The sequence below is a fragment of the Procambarus clarkii genome, chromosome 51, assembly GCF_040958095.1.
Source record: "Procambarus clarkii isolate CNS0578487 chromosome 51, FALCON_Pclarkii_2.0, whole genome shotgun sequence".
Lineage (NCBI taxonomy): Eukaryota > Metazoa > Arthropoda > Malacostraca > Decapoda > Cambaridae > Procambarus > Procambarus clarkii.
Window position 1 is genome coordinate 10012944 of NC_091200.1, and position 24060 is coordinate 10037003.

Sequence of the window (24060 nt, forward strand, 5' to 3'; positions counted from 1 at the left end):
GCAACATGTGATGTCATGCTCGTTTGCCCGTTTCTTTTTGGGGAGTTCTATCCACTTCTTCGGCATTTGGTAGCAATTTTCTAGCAAAAAGAATAGGGGTTTGTTTTGGGATGTTTACATTTCTGGGTGCCTGACCCGGTCGATGGTAGACATAGAATGTGTCCAACCACACGGGGGTTTCTATAGGCCATTACTCCCTTGCCTCTCTAAGGGGCCAGGTTCTGGCTCGTGGTCCCTGGTAGGCCCACAGAACTCCATACACATGACTGATGCCAAAGTCTGACATTACCATATCAGTCTGGATAAGCTCCAGGAAGGTGAAGGGGCTTCCGCCGGAAAGAATGGAAAATTGGAGAACGAGTGGGGAACAAGTCTTGCACGACTCTGGGTCGAAGATGTCACCGACCCAACAAGCAGCATGACGGATGCAAAACAGATGATCGTCACCCTGAGACAAGGGCAATGAACAACCCTCAAACTCACACAAAGCGAGAGAAGTGGAAGACATAGCTATAGTACACCCAGAGCCCCGATGGGGGTTTCCAAGGCTCGCAGGGGAAGGTGTCCCTATGGGAAGCCTAGGCACTGGTGCTGCAAAATCGTTTGGACTTGTTTATTTGATGGGCAAACTGACCCCCAGTGAAGGGAGCAATCTCGGGGGCCAAGTGAAGGACTACTGAAAAGAACCTAAGCATTCCTAATGGGAAGCTAGGCAGCCCTCCACCAGGCTAAATGGAAACTTGAAAAGAAATGAGAAGAAAACCTTGAAAGTGCACCACAACAACAGGAGACCTGAGACAGACACAGCGGTCGCTAATATGCGAGCTGCGCAGCACCATGTGCCTCAACCAGCAACAAACACTTCCTACCCAGGGCCAAACGAAAGCACCAACACCTCTGCTGACCCCAAGGACAAGGTCAATGCCAAGCGACAGCAACCCCTATGAGAGTGAGAACCCGAAAGCCACAGGGAAGATAACCCTGAGACGCAAGGGAAGTACTTACAGGGCGCCCAAGGAAGAGCATGTGCCTCAAAGTACTGTACCGGTTACTGCTGGCCACCGTGCAACACACAGCAGGTACGACCATGCGGGCAAAACCCCTGACAGGATTTTGAGTCCAGAGGAGACATCAGCCCCAGCCGGCTTCAGTCAACAAAGTGGTGAGTGCACGGCTGGCTCGAGTGGGCGCCCCCCCCCCTCCCCCTCCCAGGGGGTGTGAACGAGCAGCACGTAGGTTTGATAATGATTTGCTTGTTGCTTTCATTTTCTTTAGGGTAGTTCTTGGGCTCTGTTCGGTCTTGGGTTGCAATTTTCTACCAGTTGGGGTTTGTTTTGGGATGCCTACCTTTCTGGGTGCCTAACCCCAGTCGATGGCAGACATGAATATACTCTCAAAGAGTCGAGTTTTCATAGGCCTTTGATCTCTAAGGGAACCAGGTTCTGGCTCATGGTTCCTGGTAGGCAGAACTCCATGTGACTGAAAGCCCAGACTAATATAGCTAATATCAGTCCGATAGCTCCAGGGAACCGACGGGGCTCCCAACAGAAAATTTCTTACACCTATTCTCTTATGATTTTTTTTTACTTTGCTAACACACAATATTTATAAAGTGTTAAACCATTACAGAAATGTATTTTTTGATGCATGGCAGACAAATGTTAAAGGGTTAACTTTATCCAGTTACCCACTTTCATGAAGTGGAGAGGCATCCGCCTGGAAAAAATAGGAGTGCAATATTATACTGCATAAGGAAATAAGATTAAAGATTCAGTACTTGTATACATTTTAGTATATAAGAATATAAACTGAAAGATATTAACATTACCTTAAGACCATACTCCCCTTCCAATTTCTCAACCATTTCTTGAACAAAGTCAATGTCCTCATCAGCAAACAAAACAAGAGCAGCATAGTACTGTAATCCCAGTCCCATACTCAAGTTTCTATGGTCATCTGCAACAAATTTTTAACTTGGAGATTCATCCTATAACCACTGGATTTGTCACCCTTGCAGACTTTATAATTTAATAGTTGTGTGTGGAGAAACATAAAGACGAGAGCACAATTTATTTGTATATATATTGCTTGTAAGGGGCTTCAACAAGTTTAAGAGAAGCTGATGGGTGGGGATGGGGTGAGGACAAGTATACCTGTCAATGATTCCAAGGATCAATGTTCCCATGGCCTGGTCGTTGGCCAGGTTGGTGCTCTGATCAATCAGGGTGTTCAACACGGTTGGTCACAGCATGACATATAAGTCACAGCCTGGTTGATCAGGCGAAGGTTGGTAAAGTTAGGTTACCATTTATATTTTGGAGCTCTATTAATTTAAGAGGGATTGCATTTCAGAATTTTCCTCAGTGACTTGAGTTTAGATTTGCCAAAGTTGTTGAAAGGTTGCTCCCCAATCATTGTGTGTAGAAAGCATTGTTGGTGTTGCCAACATGACAATCAAATATATTTTTGTAAATCCTCATATCTAAGTTCCAGTATGTTTCACCTACATAGAGTATACTTTATTACAGTTATTACAGGGTATAGTGTAAATCACTGCGCTGCGACCTCATTAGTTCTGCTTTCCTTACCTTGTGTTTACCTTGCGAATGAATACCCTGCTTCCAATGATGGTATTCATTATTGGGTTAGTGATGTCTTCTTGGGAGAATTAGTCATTACTCTGGCTGTTTTTGGTTTGTGTTACTCTTTATCATCTGTTGCCCACATTCTTATTCCTTAATAAATTACTGTACAAAATATAGGGCAATGAAGGTTTAGGAAGAAATTGGTGATGCACTGGCACTCGCCTTCAAGGAACTGTTAGCTACAACTCCAATAGGCCCGGACAAAGAATCCAATCACTTTGCCCCATTTCATCCTATTATTATGACAAAAGTTAAATCAAGGATGTAATTCTTGCAGAAAGGCACCTTATAAATTTTGAAGCTTAGCATTTCACTATCTTTTATTGTCTACCTAAGAAAATTGTGAAACAAAATGAAACTAAAGTGACCGCTCATTCTCCGACACCAATCGTCACTACTGACACATGTAATACAGACAATGTAGGAGCTGTGTACTAAACACCCACTACAATCTACACCTTGATGAGAAGCAGAACTACGATAACAAGATCACCACTGAAGGGTTTTACACTATACCCTGCAATAATTATGACAACATATATATATATAGAGGCAAATCATTCTTAAACTTTGATGCAAGGATTTATGAATGTACACATATTGCAGCCATGTCAATAACACCATAACACTTGTGTCACACACAAGAATCAAGAGCAACAACTCATGAACTTCAGGGATGCAAAACAGTATCATCAAAGAAAACCTTAGAAGAAAAGGTACAATATCTGCAGCCATTAAAGACAACTTCACTATTACAAAGAAACATGGAAAATTCATTATTGTTATGCCTATGCTAAATTAAAAAAAGAAAATTAATCAATGTCATGTGAGAGTGCACCCCACCTTCACTTGCCTGACCTCACCACTTTCTCTTTTACCTCTTAATAAGCACTACCCACATGTATCTTACATTTTCTAGTTCTTATATGCAAAATATTTTATAAAACAATCTACTCTCATATTGGTGTTTCTCTACAGCATTGCCAACATCTTGTGCTCTCTTCAACCAGCCTATATCATACTTGGATAATACTAGTGCGAGTTGTAATCACAAGTCTTTTTGCCTTCTAATACAGTACTGCAGGTAAGCCGTTACTCCCTAAATTAAATTAATATAAAAATAATCTTATAGACTTTAAATGTAAAATAACATATTATTTTAGTATTGAATAAAACCAGCATTGAATGTAATGAAACACCATTTTCTGGGTGAGTTCCGGAGGCTCCCCGGAGCTATCCATGGCTCATATGGATACGCTAACTATTTTGCATCAGTCGATGTGGGTGGAGTTCTAGCCTACCGGGGACCACGAGCCAGAACCTGGCCCCCCTCAGAGGCATGGGGAGCAATGGCCCATAGAAATGCACATGTGATTTGGAACATTCTTTATCTGCCTTTCTATGGGCCATTGCTCCCCATGCCTCTGTGAGGGGGGGCCAGGTTCTGTCTCGTGGTCCCCAGTAGGCTAGAACTCCACCCACATCGACTGATGCAAAATAGTTAGGGTATCCATATTAGCCATGGATAGCTCTGGGGAGCCATGGATAGCTCCGGGGAGTCATAGGGGCCCCCCCCCCCCAGAAAACCAAAGTGTAACATTTAAGCTATCACTCAAATTATGAACCCCAACTTTAAAGCAGCATTGTATAGCAACACCCTAAATGTAACATGTGCTGCTTTTTAGTAAGAGAAAATCCATGAAATAACCTTTCAGAAATCAATATCTTACAGGATAATTTTGTTTATAATACAGTATGTAAGATAGTCTGGGGGTGTGTAAAAATGAAACTTTGAATGTTAGCAAAATGCCTTTCTCTGGGTGGCTGCAACAGCTCCCCAGCCACCCCTAGACACACCCACAAGGCTACCAGGACTCTGCACATACATAGACCTATCAAACACTGAAAAAAAAATCATTGAGTGCATGCTAGGTTTAGGTTGCTGCAACGTACAAGCCGCTTGACCCCCGTGAGGCTAATACCCTACTGGATTGCCAAAAACCTCACGGCAATCCAACAGGGCACTGGCCTCACACTGTTTATTAGATTTCTCTTGGAAATGCTGCACCTGCATCACACTTGGGCATCTAGCATCCAGCTGACAGTCCTAAGCTCTTCTACTGCATCTGTTTCCACAGGTAAGCTTTGATCACATTTTTTCCATTTATTAATTTGTTATTTTTTAGAAATGCTGGCCTCCTATGCTTAGGCACCATTATGAGATGCCAAGGGGCCCTCAAGAAATCTAGTGTTAAATGTAATGAAACCCTTTTTTGGCGAGCCCTCAGATACTCCCCATCCCCCACCCTGCTCTAGTCTTGCTTATGGAGTGAAGGGTTTCGGTTCACTCAGCTCTTAGTAAGAAGGTAGTTTGGATAGAAACTTTCAGGCACATCGCTGTCTATGTGTCACCTGCTTGATACCTGCTTGATGGGGTTCTGGGAGTTGTTCTACTCCCCAAGCCCGGCCCAATGCCAGTCTTTACTTGTGAGAGCACGGTCCAAAAGGCTGTTGCATGGAGCAGCCCGCAGGCCCACACATCCACCACAGCCCGGTTGGTCCGGCACTTCTTGAAGAAAACTATCTAGTTTTTTCTTGAAGATGTCCACAGTTGTTCCGGCAATATTTCTTATATTCACTGGGAGGATGTTGAACAACCGTGGACCTCTGATGTTTATACAGTATTCTCTGATTGTGCCTATGGCTCCCGTGCTCTTTACTAATATTATTTTGCATTTTCTTCCATGCAAAATGTTATGCTTGCTTCACACTATGTGTTTGTTTGACACTATGTGTCACTAAAACAGTGTCACTGTTTACAGTGATACTTTATTGGACTTGTTTTTTCTGGCTATCTAATTTTCTATAACCAATTGTTTGTTTGTTGAGCTTATGCTTTCTGGTTGACTTTTTCTGTTTTGAGTTGACCCGTGATTCCAAAGCACTCCACTGCCTTGCCCTGTAGAGAGCCAGATTCTGTTTCTGACTCCTGGTATGCAAGGGTGGGTCTCAGAGGCTATCTTGAGGTTATCTTGAGATGATTTCGGGCCTTTTGGTGTCCCTGCGGCCCGGTCCTTGACCAGGCCTCCACCCCCAGGAAGCGACCTGTGACAGCTGACTAACACCCAGGTACCTATTTTACTGCTAGGTAACAGGGGCATAGCATGAAAGAAACTCTGCCCATTGTTTCTCGCCGGCGCCCGGGATCGAACCCGGGACCACAGGATCACAAGTCCAGCGTGCTGTCCGACCGGCTCCAGGCCTGGTGTACCTTCTAAAGGCTTTGCTAGCTTGGGGAACTACTGAGGCTCACTGGAAACATAATTCATTACATTCAATGCTTGATTTTTCTACAATGTCGAGTTATATACATTATGGTATATTATTCTTAATTAAATTAACTAGCCTTTAAGTTATTTAAAACAAAATTAAAGAACAGTCATACTCTTACCAACAGTGAGAATATTTCTATCATAAGTGGACACATCAGTCACCAACTGTTCCAACGGTGGTGGCAAAGCTGCCAGGGCTCCTCCCCCTTGGCTCATGCACTTGTCATAATCTGAATCTGCAAACATTAATGTTTCATCAACTTTTATAATTGAATCACACAGTAAACATAATAAATACATATCATATCATATCCACCTAAAACTCACATCCACCGGTGATGTCTCTAAAATGTGAACCTTCATATAACAGACATGCTATGGCATCCCATGCTTCAAAAGGTTCTTGTTATCCAAACAAAGTCATTGCTGGCGTGAGGGAGACGATGGGGAGGTAGGAAGGAGGAGATGGGTTATGGTGTGGAAGGAGAATCCACCTCTGAGTCAGGCAGGCTCTCTCTTCTTGGGAATTTCACCCCACTGGGACCAGGTTATGGTTCACTATCACTGGCTCTTCTTTTCTCTACTTTTGCAAAAGAACGTATCTATTGACAATTGCTTTTGTCTTTATTTTAGGATGTTCCTAAAACGAGACAGCAAATTGTCATTAAACATGTTCACACACCAGGTTGTCACTGCTTTATCAGGGCAGCTTTTACAATAATGCGGTCACCTTTTCAAACATTCCCAACACTTCCCTGATCTCATTGGAATAGGCAGCATCCTCCCTTACCTCCTCATCCCCTTACTAATGGTGCAAATTGTTGATGAGGACCTGCCATACTTTCTTGTGAGATCAGTCACACAGACACCACACTCATGCTTTGCTATAATTTCCTTTTTCAAATCCACAGTAATTGTGTCTTTCTTCCTCTTGACAACATTATCTTTAGCAAGCAGCTTCTTTGGCGACATCGTGCATTATAAATTGTAATTACAAAACCACAAAAAACAAAGAAAAGCGCAAATAAATGCAGAGGGATGCTTGTCATGCGCAATACAACAACAACACTGGCGTCGGAAGCGTCCGAGAATTTGCGAGAACCCGCGAGACGCTAGGAAGCACCATGTGATTTTGCTCGTTAATAGAGGTGAAGCTTGTCAATAGAGACAAATTTGCTGCGAGTGACTCGCTAGTTACTCGAAATGCTTGCAGATAGAGCTGCTCGTTAATCAAGGTGCCCCTAATTCTTTTTGAACACATTTTGTGCACAGTAACACCATGGTCACATTTGTTGAAAGCTTTTGCAAAGTCTGTGTATATTACATCAGTGTTTTGCTTGTCATCCATGACATATAAGGCCATGTCATAGTGATCAAGCAACTGAGAGGTAGGATTCCCTGTTTTGAACTCATGATGTTTGGGGTTATATAGATGTTGTGATTCCATGAATCACTTCTTACTTCATGGCACTCTTTTAAAGACTTTACCTCTTTCTTATGATCTTACTTCTTAGCACCCTTTCAAAGACTAATGTGTGATGTTAGGGCTATTAATCTATAATTTTTGGCATCTACTTTCCTACCTACTTTGTGAGATGGTGTGATCTCCACTGATTTAAGTAGGCTAAGGACAGAGTATCTAGCATCACCAGTATCTAGACTCCATCTTCAAAAGATGTTTAGGGTCTATGATAGTGGAATTTGTACTTCTTGATGAATATAGAATTCAAGGAGTCTGAACCTGGTGCTGAGTGCATGGACATGCTGAGTGCATGGACATGCTGTCTATGGCTACTTCAAAGTCTAATGGGGTAAGGGTGACATCTGATATATGGTTCAATGCTGGTGTCATTCATGAAGAATTCGTTTGGATTATTGAACTTAAATGTGTTCAGGGGTTCACTGAAAACAGAGTCATACTGCAGCCTCAGCATTTCACTCGTTTCTTTGTTGTCATCTGTGAAAGTTCCATAACCTTTGCGGAAGAGTCCAATGCTGGACGTATTTTTCTTCTAAATTTTGCATAGTAGTAGTAGTAGTATTTTGGACTTTCCATTATTTCACTTGTGATCTTTTGCTCACTTTGCCTCTCCTTGATTTTATATGATTCTTGCAGCTTGAGCTCGATCATTTCTATTTCTGTGGGAAGCCCCTTACGGCTCCCTGGAGCTTATCGGGCTAATGTATTAGACCAGGACATTAGCTAAGGAGTTCAGACCTACCAGGGACCAGCGCCAGAACCTGGCCCCTTCAGAGAGGTTTCAGGGAGCAATGGCCCTGGAAAACCACCTTGTGGTTGGGGTTTTCCTTATCTGCCATCAACCGGGGTCAGGCGCCCAGAAAGGTAGGCATAACAAAACAAACCCCACATGGTAAAAAACTAAAACAAAAAAACGAACAGAGAGGTAGAAACTCCCTACAATCCCAAGGAAACGAGCAAACATCACACTTTACTGCCGCGCCGATCGTCCGCGCAGCCCTCCCCGCCCCGAGAGGGGGAGGGGGGAGCCCCGGACCTACCGCGCTGGCTGCCTAGCTTCAGTTCATAAGCTAATGTCAACCGGGATAGACGCTTCTCTGGCCTCAGTTTCCTAGGCAGCGTTTGCCTTGTGTGGCGTTCACTGCCGTGTGTTGTGTTGTGCGGTGGCCAGGAGTACCTCATAAGTGCTGGGGCTGCATGCGCTTAGTGGCTTACGTCCCTAAGCACCCTGTGAGTACTGCCCCTGCGTGACAGGGTTATCTTCCCTGGGGCGTTCGGGAACCATTCCCGTAGAGGTTCTTGCTGCTCGGCATTTGCCTCACCCTTGGGGCCAGCTGGGGCTTGGGGCCCTTGTTTGGCCCTAGGTAGGGACTGGTATTGTGCTGGTTAGGGCGTCAATGTGTTGCGCGACCTGCCACCTAAGTGGCGACCGGTTCCTGTTGCCTTTGGAGACGGTGTACTTTTGCTGGGTTTTTCTTTTGTTTTTTATTTTCTTTTGCCTGATGGGGGTTTGCCTAGTGTGGCTATAGTTCCACTGGTAGTGTTTGGTGGCCCTCCGCTACGCCCCTGTGATTGTACACGTCGCAGGGGTTTTCAGTGTTATACTCTACCCCTTGTTAATTTTGGGTGTTTAACTGGTTAGCAACACCTTGCTCGGGCTTCCCGTAGTTGTTACCCCTATGGGCCCTGGAAACCCCTGTCGGGTCTCGGTGGACCATTGAATGTGTCTTCCGGGTCCCAACCCGTCTTGTACGGGATCGTTGGTTGCTGTGTCCTTGTCTCCAGGTGACAGTCACCACTTTTACCTCCGTCATGCTGCCTGTTGGGTCACTGGCACCTTGACCCAGAGTCTTGCGAGAGAGATTCTCTGCTTGTTCTCCAGTACTCTCCTGATGTTATTACTGTTCAGAGTACAGGCAGCAACAGTGTTGCAAGCTAGGTTAGGTTGCTGCAACACGCTAGGTTGGTTTCCCACTCAGATGCCCCGAGGCCGCCCCATTTTGGTTAGGTGCTGTTCGCCCCTTTCCCTCCCTGTTCCCGGCTCCTGACCATCTGCGGGTTTCAGGGTCGGGGCGGGGTTTAGTTGGGGGCAACACTCAGGCGGTTTTCGGGGGCTGCCCAGTTCGGGTTGGGGAAGGAGGTTTTTGAGCCTGTTCCTCCTGCCAAGGCTTCTGGGTCTTACCAGTGGCCCTTTCTTGCTGCCTTTCCCATGGACTCTTCCTTTTCTTTAAGAACGGAGGGCTTGGAGGACAGCTCTGCCCCGGGGCCTCTGTTGCGGGTTCCCGGGGTTGTGGGGATGCCTGCTAGCACTTCTGCGGTAGTTTGCCCCTGCCTGGATTTTCTGCTTCTGGGCTGAGTTTTTCGCCCATCCAGTCTGCTTGCTTCCCACTTTTGCTGGCATGTTTTCAAACCCATCGATTGCGAGAGAGGAGGAAGGGGTATCCCCGAAGGAACCAAAACAGACGCCGAAGCCAAACCCGACCCAACGGGTAGACCAGCATGGCGAAGTTCAGACTCCCACACAACTGCTCGAGCAACCGCAGAGTGATCCGGGACCCAGTCAGAAACAGCTGAAGGCGGGACCGCAGCCGCAGCAACGCTTCTGGAGGGAGAGACAAAGAAGTAGACCAAGAGTCCCAAACAAGACCCAGCCAGGGCCGAACTCGGGACGGAACCAGATGGAATGTTCTCCAGTTCACCAGAAACTCGAACCCGGCGAGCCGGAAAGAACAACACCCCTGGCGAGCAGACAAGTGTACCGACTGGGAGCCCACAATAGCCAGTCATCGAGGTAGGCCAGAAACCAAATCTTGAGCAGACGCAGACAGGTCACCCAGATCCCGTAAATATGCGTAAATACACTAAGTGCCAATTACAAACTAGGGAAGGCAACAAAAGCGGCTACCCTGAAGCCCCGCCATCAACTGTGCCAGTCCCGGAACCCTGGAGAGGAACGTGCCAAGAAGTGACCCATAGGTCCAGGGACACCATCCAGACACCCGGCCAAAACAGAAGCCAGACCAGAGACAACAGTCATCCGAAGAGGGGCAAGGAAACCAGGGCGCAGACTAAACAAGTCCAGAAGAACCGCAGATCCGCAAAGTCCCGTGTAGGCATTGGAAAAGGCGGTTACCAAAGTAGGATGGGGCGGATCGACCACGTCCAAACACACCCACACCTAGATGCAATGTCGAAGCACAGGGGAAGAAGCCCCGAACCTCCCCAAAGGGAAAGGAGCTGGCCGACACCACCAGGTGCCGGAAGACAACCCAAAAAACGCCCACTAACTGCGGGACCAAGCGAGAGCCAACAGATCAAGCCACCCCTCCCCCCCCAAGCGCCCTGTAAACAGCGAAGGGATCTGAGCCGTTTCCGAAAGAAAATGTATACATACACAAAATGTATACATTTATACATACACATGAAAATATAAATAAAAAATAATGAAAGGAAAGAAAAAGACAAAACTGGTTGGCAGAGAGCACCGTGCCGGACAGACGAAGAAGGCACCAAGAAAGTACAAGAACTGCACCAAAAGGCCCACCGTGACAAAAAAAAACCAAGGCCCCGGCATAACCACAACACGTGCCACGACCCAAAAAAATCAGCCTACAAGCCAGGAAGACCCCAGAACTCCTGAAGGCAGAACCAGGTCACACACGAGGTAACTAAAAGCCCCCCTGAACCCACAAAGGGGGCCCAAGAGGAAGAAATCTCCGGAATGAAACTAAAGAACCCAAAGGAACCCGGAATCGAATCCGGGGGAGCCCAAACCACCACATTTGCTGACGGAAATACACCCCAGAAAGGAAAAAGCACAGTCCCCAGACAGAACCGTCCCGGTCGATGGCAGACATAGAATGCTCCCAACCACAGGGGGGTTTCTGGAGAACCGGAGAATCCCAGCTACCCGACCCAAGAAAAGGAACCAGTAGGGCAGGAGCGGTTGACCGGAAGTCCACTAACCCCCACAGACAGTGCAACACAGAAGCCTGCAGTGAGATACAAAGAAAAATTGAAGGAACTCGGTACCAAAACTGAAACACTGGGGTAGTCCAAAAGCAGGGAACTGAACATGGACAGAGGCCCACCCCAGCACCTAACGCCAGAATAGCCAATAAGCACCGACCCAGATACACAGCCATGTGTAACAGGAGGAAAAAACGGAAATAGGTTAGGAAAAGTCCCAAATACGGACCAAGTAGCAGCCGGGAACACAATGTACATGACCAATCAAAAATGGTGGAATGGGAGGTTGCACAAACTCACAAACAACATAGTTTGATAATTTTGTTTGGGGAGTTCTGTCAACTCATTCGGCTTTCGGTAGCAATATTTTCACCAGAATAGGGGTTTGTTTTGGGGTGCCTACCTTACTGGGTGCCTGTCCCAGTTGATGGCAGACACAGAATGCTCCCATCCACAGGGGGGTTTCTATAGGCCATTGCTCCTTGTACCTCTATGAGGGGGCCAGGTTCTGGCCCGTGGTCCCTGGTAGACAAGAACTCCAAGCACTTTGACTAATGCCAGAAAGTTATACATATCCATTCAGCCTGGATAGCTCCGGGAAGCCGACGGGGCTCTCCCCAGAAAACCACACGGAGATAGTCTCCCGAACGGCTCCTGGAAGAAAACCCCTAAACCACAAGGGCATTACTTACAGGGCACCTAGGGAAGGTGGCCCTAGGCGCATGCAACACCAATACCCTTGTGTTACTCTTGGTTCGCACACCACAACACAGTAGAACAACACTGCTATGGACAGCACTGCTCAAAAGGATGGAGCCAGAGTTGATTGACTGCCACCAAGCACAACAGCCTTTGAACTGGGGTAGGATATTCGGCACGGGAGGTCTAGGACCCACCCCCTTCCCCCTTCTGGAGAGTGGGGAGCTGCGCAAACAGCAGTGCGGTGGCTGTGGTGACGTCATGCTTGTTTGCTTGTTTACAATTGAGGAGTTTTGCTTGCTAGTTCAGCTTTCGGTTTGCAATTTTTAACCAGCTGTAGTTAGTTTTGGAATTCCTACCTTTCTGGGTGCCTGCCCTGGATGATGGTGGACATAGACTGCTTCAAATTATACGAGGGTGTCTATAGACCATTGCTCCTCGTGCCTCTTTGAGGGGTCCCGGTTCCAGCGCTGGACCAGTAAGCCTAGAACTCCATCGATTGATTGTTGCCATGGTCTAATATACTGTATACATATCAAGCCGGTATAGCTACAAGGAGCCGATGGGGCTCACCACAGAAAAACCTAATGTCACAACCATACATCAAAGTTCTTAAGTATAATTAATTATAAACACAATCAAGTTAAATCACTGATTATGTTAACAACAAGCCTTGATTATCATAAATGTTAAGCTGTTAAAAGTGTTAATTTTAATTTCAACATGTTTCTTAACTATAATAATAGCCTGAAAGTGACTTTTACCGTTTCATCAAAATTTTTCATTTCTATTATGAATCTTGTACAAAACTAAATTGAGCAAGAACTCTCAGTACAGTACTTACAAATCATTTCCAAAGTATCATCAATGACATCAAAGCGATCCATTGATTCAAGGAATGTCCAAAGCTGCATGACTGTACCCCCTTTTTGACCCCATATGTGTAAACAATGCTCAGTTGGGGAAATTTTACCCCAGCAGCTTATACTGCTCACATCAAGACTTGCTTGTTCTGCCAAACCTCTCCAGTCTCTGGAAAATGCAAAACATGAACACTTTTTTTTAATATTTTAGCTAAAGTTATCTTTAACCTTTCATCAGATGACATTGTAGTGAAGTTAACACCCTATATATGTGCAAGTGTATTAACCCTTAAAGAGTGTGTGTGTCTTAACCCCTGGGATGCTCTTGTGATTATAATCTGTAACACACCCAGGCGCAAGAAATAAAAACAATAAGAACTCAGCGTTGAATGTAATGAAACCCCATTTTCTGGGTAAGACTCGGAGGCTCCCCAGAGCTATCCAGGTTGATTTGGATATACAGTACAGTATTAGACTTTGGCATCAGTCAATATAAATGGAGTTCTAGGCCTACCAGGACCACGAGCCAGAACCCTGGCCCCCTCAGAGAGGCGTGAGGAGCAATAGCCTATAGAAACCCCCTGTGTGGTTGGAAGCATTTTATGTCTGCCATCGACCGGGTTAGGCACCAAGAAAGATAAGTGCCCCAAAACAAACCCTTGTTCTAGTTCAGAAATTGCTACTGAAAGCCGAACTAGTGGACAGAACTCCCCAGACAAAAACAAGTAAACGAGCATGATGTAGTCACATCACCGCGCCACTTGTCTGCGCAGCTTTTCCCCGTCTTCCCCCGCCCGAGAACCCCAGTTCCTCACGGCAGCTATTCACACCCCAATTCTGAGGCTAAATGTCAAAAACACGTGAAATATTGCCGACCAGAGGTTGCCGGGGGAGCCTCCAAGTCTCACCCAGAAAATGGTGTTCAATTACATTCAATGCTGGTTTTCTGGTGCTGAGATGTAAAGGGGTGACTGGTGTAATGTTGCAAAGCATTGATTTTTGTTTTTAGACAAAATTAGAAAAAAAATTGAAAATATTTGAAAAAAGAACAAATGTCAAAAAGGTTTGTTCAGTGACTGTCAGGTAGGCTGCTACATTTTCTAAAAAAAAAAAATAAAAAAAAATAAAAAAAAATTGAAAAAAAAAGTCATAAAGGTTCGTTCAGTGATTGTCAAGTAGGCAGCTCCATTTTTGTATTAAAAAAAAATAAAAAAATTAAAAAAAAAACCAGCGTTGAATGTAATGGAAAAGCCATTTTCTGGGTGAGACCCGGAGGTTTCCCGGAGCTTATCCAGGCTGATATGCTAATGTCAGATTTTGGCATCAGTCATGTGTATGGAGTTCTGTGGGCCTACTGGGGACCACGAGCCAGAACCTGGCCCCCTCACAGAGGCACGAGGAGCAATGGCCTATAGAAACCCCCGTGTGGTTGGAGGCATTCTATGTCTGCCATCGACCGGGGTTAGGCACCCAGAAAGGTAAGCGTCCCAAAACAAACCCCGATTCTGGTGAAAATTGCTACAAAAAGCTGAACAAGTAGATAGAACTCCCCAAACAGAAACGAGCAAACGTGTATGACGTCACGTCGCCGCGCTGCTGTCTGAGCAGCTACCCCCCTTCCCGTTTGGGGGAAGGGGGGAGCCCCAGACCCCCGTGCCGGCCATCCACTTCTCAGTTCTGAGGCTAGACAACAAAAAAACAGCATTGAATGTAATGAAACGCCATTTTCTGGATGAGTCCCGGATGCTCCCCGGAGCTATCCAAGCTGATATGCTAACGTCAGACTTTGGCATCAGTCATGTGTATGGAATTCTGTGGGCCTACCGGGGACCACGATCCAGAACCTGGCCCCCCCTCACAGAGGCATGAGGAGCAATGGCCTATAGAAACCCCCGAGAGGTTGGAAGCATTCTATGTCTGCCATCGACCGGGTTAGGCACCCAGAAAGGTAAGCGTCCCAAAACAAACCCAGGCAGACCTCCAGTGAGAGGCAGCCATCTTGGAAAAAATTCCCAGAATGCCCTAGGGCTGCTGGCTGGGTTAGTACTGAGTGAGCAACCATGGGTAGGGCTCGTGCCTCTGGCTCCCAAACACCTGTCTGACTCGGTGTTGAAAGATCTCGCTCTGTCGGTAAAATTCAGGCCTTATTGTTTGAAGAACATAATGGTCATGATATTGGTGAAGCTAGGCGCAATAAGGACCTAACACAGAGTTCGGATGCAAATGATACAGCACCTATGAGGACGATACAGCGAGTGTATCCAGTTGTAGCCCTGAGTGCCACCCTTGTCCACCTATGTCATCTCCAATTTATATAGATGATACATAGATGAATTGTTTTCTGCGTTCAGTGATGATGCATCTGATACATGGTGGTGTTTTCTATAGATATTTTCAAGAATAGCTGAATCTCTTCCAGAATGCCTGAATCTCTTACATAATGATTGACACTCTTCGAGGTTGGCTGAATCTCTTCCAATGTGGGACCTTACAAAGTGATCATTACAAATTGATCTTTTCCTATAATCTTTTCAATACTACCTTATGCTTTACAAGCTTGGCTACATACCACTTACAAGTACTAAAGCCATGGGTGTACGTGAGTGCATTATTTGCAAGCACACAGAACGAAGAAACAGTAAGCGAAAATCTATCTGTACCTGGTGCAACGAGAGCGAAGTCGCGCTGTGTACCATGGACTACTTCATTGATCACTTCCGAAGTAATGAGTGTGTAATACAATGTGTTACTGTATAGTGTGTGAAACTGTACACATTGTAATTTCAGTGAATTTTTAACAAGTAATATTGCTACAATAAACATTTATTGTGGACACATTACTGACACATGTATCACAGTTTCATAGAACATTATGAACATTCTACTGTATACATACTGTAAAGGACACAAATATGCATCATATACGATAAAAAAACAGATAAAACCGCATTGGAAATAGAACAAATAATTTAAAATATATATGTGGCAACTCGCGGGGCTTGAATGGCCGTGCGACCGTGTCTGTGAGCTTCACGTACGGGCGACCAGCCTGTGACAGCACACCTTGTCCACGTCCCCACAGTCAAAGTAAGTAGAATTTGGTATTTATTTTTCCATAGACATGTTCAGGGGAAGGGAATTTATCATTTTACAAAGAAAAAAAAAGTTTTTTGGGAACACTTGATTTCATGTGCACAGGGGGAAATGTCACAATAGAAGCTGTTGTAGCTCCAGCTGTGGGAGCGTCCTCAGTGGCCTCACAGTCCGAAGTTCCACCCACACATTGACTAGGATCATTTATGTTACAGAATGGCTATAAACCATTTCCTTTAGGGGCCTGACAGCTGAGTGGACAGCGCTTCGGATTTGTAGTCCTGAGGTTCCGGGTTCGATCCCCAGTGGAGGCGGAAACAATTAGGCAGAGTTTCTTTCATCATGATGCTCTTGTTCACTTAGCTGTAAATAGGTACCTGAGAGTTAGACAGCTGCTATGGGCTGCTTCCTGGGGAGGGGGGGGGGGTGTAACAAAAAGGAGGCCTGGTCGAGGACCGGCCGCGGGGACACTAAGCACCGAAATCATCTCAAGATAACCTCAAGAAGATCTCTTAAGATAACCTAGTAATCTCTCACTGTTTTCTGGGGCCACAACTTCCTGAATTAATTTTTTTTTGAAAGAGTCATGGCCAGGTTGTGGGGATGACCCGCTGGAGTCCTGATGGTCTCCAGGTCCAGCCTCAGGATTGATTGTTTCTTGTCAGTAATTTCAAAGCGTTCTATGACAAAGAGTGCTGAGAAGACGGGACACCACGAGCGTAGCTCTCATCCTGTAACTACACTTAGGTAATTACTTAGGTAATTACAATAAACTCAGCGCATCACAGTGGTTAATCCTAATAAGTCTTAATCCTTAATCCCATTCTTAATAAGAATACAACCCGCCGAATCGTTTAACAACCAGGTACCCATTCACTGCTAGGTGAACAGAGGCTACAGTTAAGGATTGGCCCCAAGTAAATCCTCCCGTCATATCAGGGGAGAATGATATGGCACTATACTGTACTTGAACTATACTATACTTGAATTATACTTGAACTATACTGTATACTATACTTCGTATCAGGCCAGGATACAAACCCAGGCCAAAGAGCTTGCGAAGCACCGCACAAGTGTTTTACCATTACACCACGGGAACTAAAATAATATAATGCTTTTGCACTATGTAATAAAACATTTATATTAAGAGCATTTTCAAAAGCAGGTATTGCAAATACCAGTACTATACTGCATAAATTAATTTGGTTACGAACAAAAATTTTCATATTCATATTCATATGAGACAGCAAACTGGAATACAACAAAAATTTAATACATTGACATACCTGTGTACTCCTCGTGACACCAATAATATCTTCCGAGAATCAAGTCTTGTTGCCAAATGTTGTCGAGTAACAGAACTGAGAATTCTGATAGGAGCATCAGCCACTTCACCTCGAAACACAGACATATTGACTACTGAAATACAACTGAAGTCAACATATTGATTTCACAGAACACAAAAAGATTATAACAAAATAAGGATCATAATACAGTATTTGGATTTAGGTACAGTATTATAAAACATTACTGTGTATAAACAATTAATACATGTTTATAAAATTATACATAATGAATATTGTAAATATCCTGGATCGGGAACCACTTATTTTAATTTTAATTCCTTTCTCTAGTAAAAAAGTAGACCATGAAAAGTGTGGATGAATCTTAAAGTTAATTGGTATCAATACCACTATAGTGGGTTATAATTTTATAAGTGGGATTTTAAAGTGGGCTATTTTCAGCAAACAATATTAAGAATTGTGCTCAAATTATGTTATACTTGAATGGCCACAGAAAAAAATCAATGCTATACTTGCCCGAAACGCTTTGCATAATAGTGTCTTTATAGATGGTATAGCTCCTGTCCCTACAATTGTACATTATTTTTATGTTCTTTGTACACACATTCTTTTCAATAAAAATTGAATTGAATTGAATGTATTAATTCAATGAACTATACTGTAATTGAAGTGCATATTTTTCTTTATAAGTATTATTGCTATTAACCCTTAACCCTTTCGTCCAGGCATGACGCAATGCTACGTCGTCCGTTTACTGGCGGTAGTCTCGGGGACGACGCAATGCTGCGTCGTCCACTAAAATAATCGCCAAAAATCAGGTTTTTATCCTATTTTTGGGGGACTGGTTTTAAAATGTCTATGTCTTCCCATTTTCTTTGTTGCGCCTCATGGCCCACAGGCGGTGCGGCACACGCCGTAGGCCCATTGTTTTCGCTCCACTGTTGTGACCGGTGTCACCTTCCCTCGTGTCTCAAACGTGTGAACATTTCGGCTATTTTCTGTGGCTATATTTCTTACTGCGGCTTTAGAAACTATCTACGATTACTCCACGATGGATAGTGATCATGAACAAGGCCCTTCCAGGCAGAAAATTGCTAAAGAAAGGCATGAAAAGGAGAAGCTAAGTAGTGTGCAGAAGTACAAGCATGTAAGACTAACTCCCTCTAAGTTTCAGGCTGTATTTGACGATTTGTCTGGGTCATCTAGTGAGGAAACTGATGTCGGTAATGATACTGATGCAAGTAGTGAACATTTAGAAACAGAGACGGCCGATGAGGATTTTGGTAGTGATGAAAGTGAGGAGTCTGAGGTTGAGACTGCCACTCGTGCACGGCGCGGTACTGGAGCTCGTGCCAGAGCTAGGTGTACCACACGTACCCCAGTACCAACAGATTCTGATGAAGGGTGGTGTAGTGACAATGCTGCACCCTTTGCAGGCAATTTTACAGGTACACCAGGCTTGACTGTTCCTGTACCTACCACTGTTCTTGGTTTTATTCAACTATTTCCGACTCAAAAAGTGTTGAAATATATTGCCTATGAAACTAATTTGTATGCTTCCCAAAGTAAGGCAAGTACTGGGCAAAGGACAAAGCACAGATGGGAACCAGTGATAGTGAAAGAAAAAACAATGTTGTTTGTTGACCAAATTGTATATTTGCTATTTTCCTGCCATGTTCCCCCCTTTTTTATATATTTTTTTTTATTTTCTCAACACAATTTATACTTTAATCTCAATTAGTATTAAGTTTTAGTCTTAGTGTTTTTTCTGCCCGAAACGCTTTGCGTAATAGTGGCTCTAAGCATTGTATGTACAGTACTAGCTCTATCTATAAATCCATCAATGTTTTGTATCTCACCTTGTATGTATGTACTTTACTTGAATAAATATTTAATTTGATTTGATTTGATTTTCAATAAGTAGTTTGAGGCCAACACCCAGCCGGATCCCCAGAAGCCTTGAGCACTGACATTAGCTGTGGACAAAGAATGTCATCAAAACAGCAAACTTTCACACATCATAAGAGCAAGGATATGCAGCCAGCTGGCTAAAACAAACCATCCAACAGAGAACGTGGGAGAGCTGGGACTTGGAACAAGGAATATGAAACAAAGGGGCCAACAAAGCCTCACCCCAAGAAGCATGGATGTAATGCCTCCCCACAGGGTAGAACTGGGCATATTTATTTATTTATTTATTTATGCATATACAAGAATGTACATAAGGAATGTGAGGATACAAATATGGTAATTACAGTCTTGTAAAGCCACTAGCACGCGCAGCGTTTCGGGCAGAACAAATGTATTGAAAATGATGCAATGATGAAAATGATGAAAATGGTGCATATGATGCACCCACCATGATAGAAAACTACCAGAAAACACAAGAACCACAAAACAAACTGCTGATAATAATGCAAATAATCCATCTTCATTACCAGTTTTACTTTAGAAAATTATGTGTTTATGTAATTCTAACCAGTTGAGGTTAGTTTTGGGAAATTCTATGGACCACATATAGACCCAATTACCTGATGACAGGAAAAAGTTATATATCTCCAGTAGTCTAACCATGATGGGTGATAAACGTTCAGTGGTAGACTTGAGCCATCAGATAGGCTTAGAAGTGTATAGCCATCCCTGGCCTCCAAACTATGATGTTTTATGTGAAACACTATTGTTCATATTATATCTCTGACCACACACACACACCAAACACAGACCAAAATATTCAACAATTTGTTAACGAAGAAGACTATTGCTGTTAAATAGTGGATGTGATGTAGACTAGTGATATGTGAGGAGAGAGGAGCGAGCCCACACCCACCTGTTGCAGCAGCCGCCCGGGGCTTGTCTGGTGTGTCTTATTCGGATACAAGACACTCCGTACATTGACAACATCGCACACTAATATTTTTACCACTTCGGACACCAGCTTTCGACGTTTCGCATATGTGTACGTGCTCCATATTAAAACGACAATATAATGCTATTAACAATTAAAATCTTATACTTAACAGGCATATAGTTATTAAATGAAATTTAGTGATGTAATAGACATAATCCGGAGTTGGTAAGGATGCCGCCCGCCAGCGTAAACACAACACACCTGAATGCCCACAAACACGATACAACGCACAAAACACAACACTTATTTATTTATTTATTTATTTATTTATTTATTTATTTATTTATTTATTTATTTATTTATGCATATACAAGAATGTACATAAGGAATGTGAGGATACAAATATGGTAATTACAGTCTTGTAAAGCCACTAGCACGCGCAGCGTTTCGGGCAGGTCCTGTCACTTCTACTGTCTACTTCTGTCAGTTTTTGGATAAACTCCTTTTATATTTATTATGTGAGAGTTATACTTGTATAAAATGATAACTATTATAGGTAAGCGCCTAATATTTAATATTAATCAATAAAAAAAGAAGTCAGAAGCCACACGCCTGTCTGTACATGTCTTTTGTGTAAAAGTATTTTGGGCGCTCATGTACTTGTGCGCTAGCTGGCGTTCACAACTGTTCTCGCCTACAAGCATTAGAATTAAACAAACGAATTTATTTTTTCATTTATATACAAGAAGAGAAGGCTACCCTTGAGTCTGTAATATTCATCTGATCACTGGTCTCCCATTTGGTTCTCATAGCTTTATCTTACTATTATTGAATGTCAATAACTGTATTATGCAATTTCAATTTCCTCTATTTCTTTCTTTATTATGCACCCCATACCCATCCCGTGGGCGGTGGTGTAAAGGATTACAGAGGCACATAATCGGTTCAGGAACTGAACCCTCTAGTTCGTTTAGTTAAGCAAATAACAATGTTTGACGCTAGTTACAAAATTATTAATGTTGTATATATAGGATGGTATAGGATGGGTATGGGGTGCATAATAAAGAAAGAAATTGAATTGAATTGGTCTGATTAAGACTTTATGGCCATGTAATCTATGTTTTGCTCCACTACTTACTGGTTGAGTATGGGGTGCATAACAAATAATAGCCTCCTTCGGGGGCGCCTTGTTTCTAAACGTGTTAGTCTTGTAGCGAGTAGATTATCCCAATAATATACTCGCTCCAAATGCATTGTTAATATTCCTGTCAACCTTTGGAGATGAATGAGGTGAGGCGTTGCCCGGGCAACACGGTGAGGTGTTGCCCGAGCATATAAGCAGCAGAATAGCAAACATTAACCAGAGTCTACTTTCAAGTGTGGTCTAGAGCAGACACTTGCGAGATACTGTACCGACGCTCAGTGCGCTCAACTCACACCAAAGTATCACCTGTGTACTTCTGTATATTAGACCAAATATATATATAGTATCTTAGTGTCTGTGTTTATTGTCACCATACTTTACGTAACAATAGAACCGTTACAGTCTTAAATCCTTTAATCTCAAATCTTGCTACAATGTACCTCTTAATATATGTTATGTACTCTCGCAACCCAATGCACCTTCTTGTATATAAATAAATAGATTTCAACTGTAAGGGGGTATGGTTTGCACCTTGTTATTCTAATAATAGATAAATAATTCTAATAATGGAAGCGCTAATTATATGAACAAGTGCCATGTATTTATTCAGACGAGAACAACAGCGAACACAAACCAACGCATATACGAACGGAATGGTTTATATGTACAAACTTCTCAGTGAACGAAGTTGTTTCTAGCCCGGTATCCGAAATTGCAGTATACGACTTGACCAGTCCCCGTCTTATTCGAACCCCAGTTGGAAACAGACCCAACTATAGGATGGGTTAACCCAAGTATCGCGCTTCCAAAAGGGTCGCCCAAGTTGGAAAAGACGAACGCTGAAAGAATATTGTTGAAAACATCTTGATAACTGATTAAACCAAAATTATTTATTAGTCAGAAGAAAGACAGAAACGCGATCTATATGTAAAACCTCTACCAGACAAATATTTTAAGTAAAACCGAAGATATTTGTAGTTGTATAAAAGTGGCAGTTTTCATCGCTCGTTGATAAATATTAATGTTTTATATTTTATTAAAAATACAGATATATACTTTGTTTCATACGTTAAATGTAACAATATTTCAGTATATATGCTTCCTAGGAATGTGTGTGCGCGTTTGTAAGAGAAATATATGTAGCAGACATAATAGAGGAAAAATAGATTGGTTAGAAAGGCGGGGTCCAAAAGCTAATAGCTCGATTCAGCAGATACAAATAGTAAATACAAGTTCTCCTCAACCTACTGATGTAGTGTTTCGTTGCTATAATCTACAATTATATCTCCATCATCTTAGTTCTCACTCTAGTCTTGTAGCATATTTTGATCCTCTTTATTTGCTTTCTTCTAAGAATAAGTTCCGTGCTGGAAATGCACATTCTAGCATAAGCTTCACTTAGCTAGATTTATGTACAGTGTTCTACATGCTTCTTATTCAGATTTCTAAAATATCTTATTCAGATTTCTAAAATATCTTATTCAGATTTCTAAAATATCTTATTCAGATTTCTAAAATATCTTATTCAGAATTCTAAAATATCTTATTCAGATTTCTAATATATCTTATCGGAAGTGATCTCCGCCTGTCCTCTCGGAGGACTTCAAGTTTATAATTTTTGTTCATGTATACCGTATATCACATATACTGCCATCATTGGCCAGTGGGTATATATTTCCGGTATCAAACTTCGTTTTAAAGGCTTCATGTATCATTCATCTGTATTCTTCGATGCTTCAAGTGTCATTTCTCTCAGGCTGTGCTGGTGTCGTCTGGTCCATCCTTGTTCTCATCCTCTGTAAACAGGGACAGGTATTATCCTGGGCCGGAACAACATGGGGCTCTAAGACTGGTCTTTGTAAGACCCTGATAGCTACTTCCACTCCGATTACCTGTGTGTGCACTCACCTAGTTGGTGTGTGTGTGTGTGTGTGTGTGTGTGTGTGTATTCACCTATTTGTTCCTGCAGAACCTATATTTTTAGCTCTTGGACCCCGCCTTTCCAACCGACGGTTGTCCAATGCAATGACTCCTGACCTATTTTTCCCGATCATATCAACTAAGCCAGAAACTAACCATCCCCAAGAGGATGCAACCCTCAACAGTTGCCTATCTACCAAGTACCTACCTATTGCTAGGTGAAACGAGGCATCGGGTGACAGGAAACATTACCTAAACGCTTCTGTTCTACCGCGTGGGGTCGAACCCAAGATTCTCGGTTGTGAAGGTGAAGCAGATAACCTTAAGGGAGTGTGGGAGTGGTAATATCTTCCCCGAATCACCATCACAGACAGAAATATACATCATTTTAGCCCCCTGGTCAAACGCCAAATGATTGGAGAGTAAAAATCTGCTCTTGACATGCAGGATGCTCCTATTGGACGAGCGGAATCTCTGACCAGCCGTAACATATTAACTTACAAATATTTTATGATGAAAAGTCCATTTCTGAGATGATCCAGTGATAGGTTTGACCCATAAAGGGACGCTGAGGATGTTATAATGATGAGATTTATTTGTATTTAGTAGTGTTGCTGTGAAGCCCTCTTAAGTCTAGTGCAGCCTGGGACCTTTTTTTTATTATTTTTAATTCATTAAAGCTACTCACAGACGGTCTTAAGTTGTGAGCAAAAAGAAAATTAATGTTTTTTTATCAGTATATCTTAACCACGAGCGTTAAATA

The 24060-nt window shown here is 43.2% G+C and overlaps 1 protein-coding gene across 1 annotated transcript in view; it reads right to left on the reverse strand.

The window, feature by feature from the left end:
* Positions 1–20346, reverse strand: part of Myd88 (myeloid differentiation primary response protein MyD88) — a 34888-nt gene extending 14542 nt beyond the window's left edge. Inside the window, exons 1-5 of the mRNA XM_069303991.1 lie at positions 20213–20346; positions 17368–17500; positions 12970–13157; positions 6097–6213; positions 1829–1956 (exon numbers count right to left, since the gene is read on the reverse strand). Of these exons, the coding sequence (XP_069160092.1) occupies positions 1829–1956; positions 6097–6213; positions 12970–13157; positions 17368–17492 (558 nt within the window). The 5' untranslated portion in view covers positions 17493–17500; positions 20213–20346. The remainder of the gene's footprint in view (positions 1–1828; positions 1957–6096; positions 6214–12969; positions 13158–17367; positions 17501–20212) is intronic.
* Positions 20347–24060: the final 3714 nt, after the last annotated feature.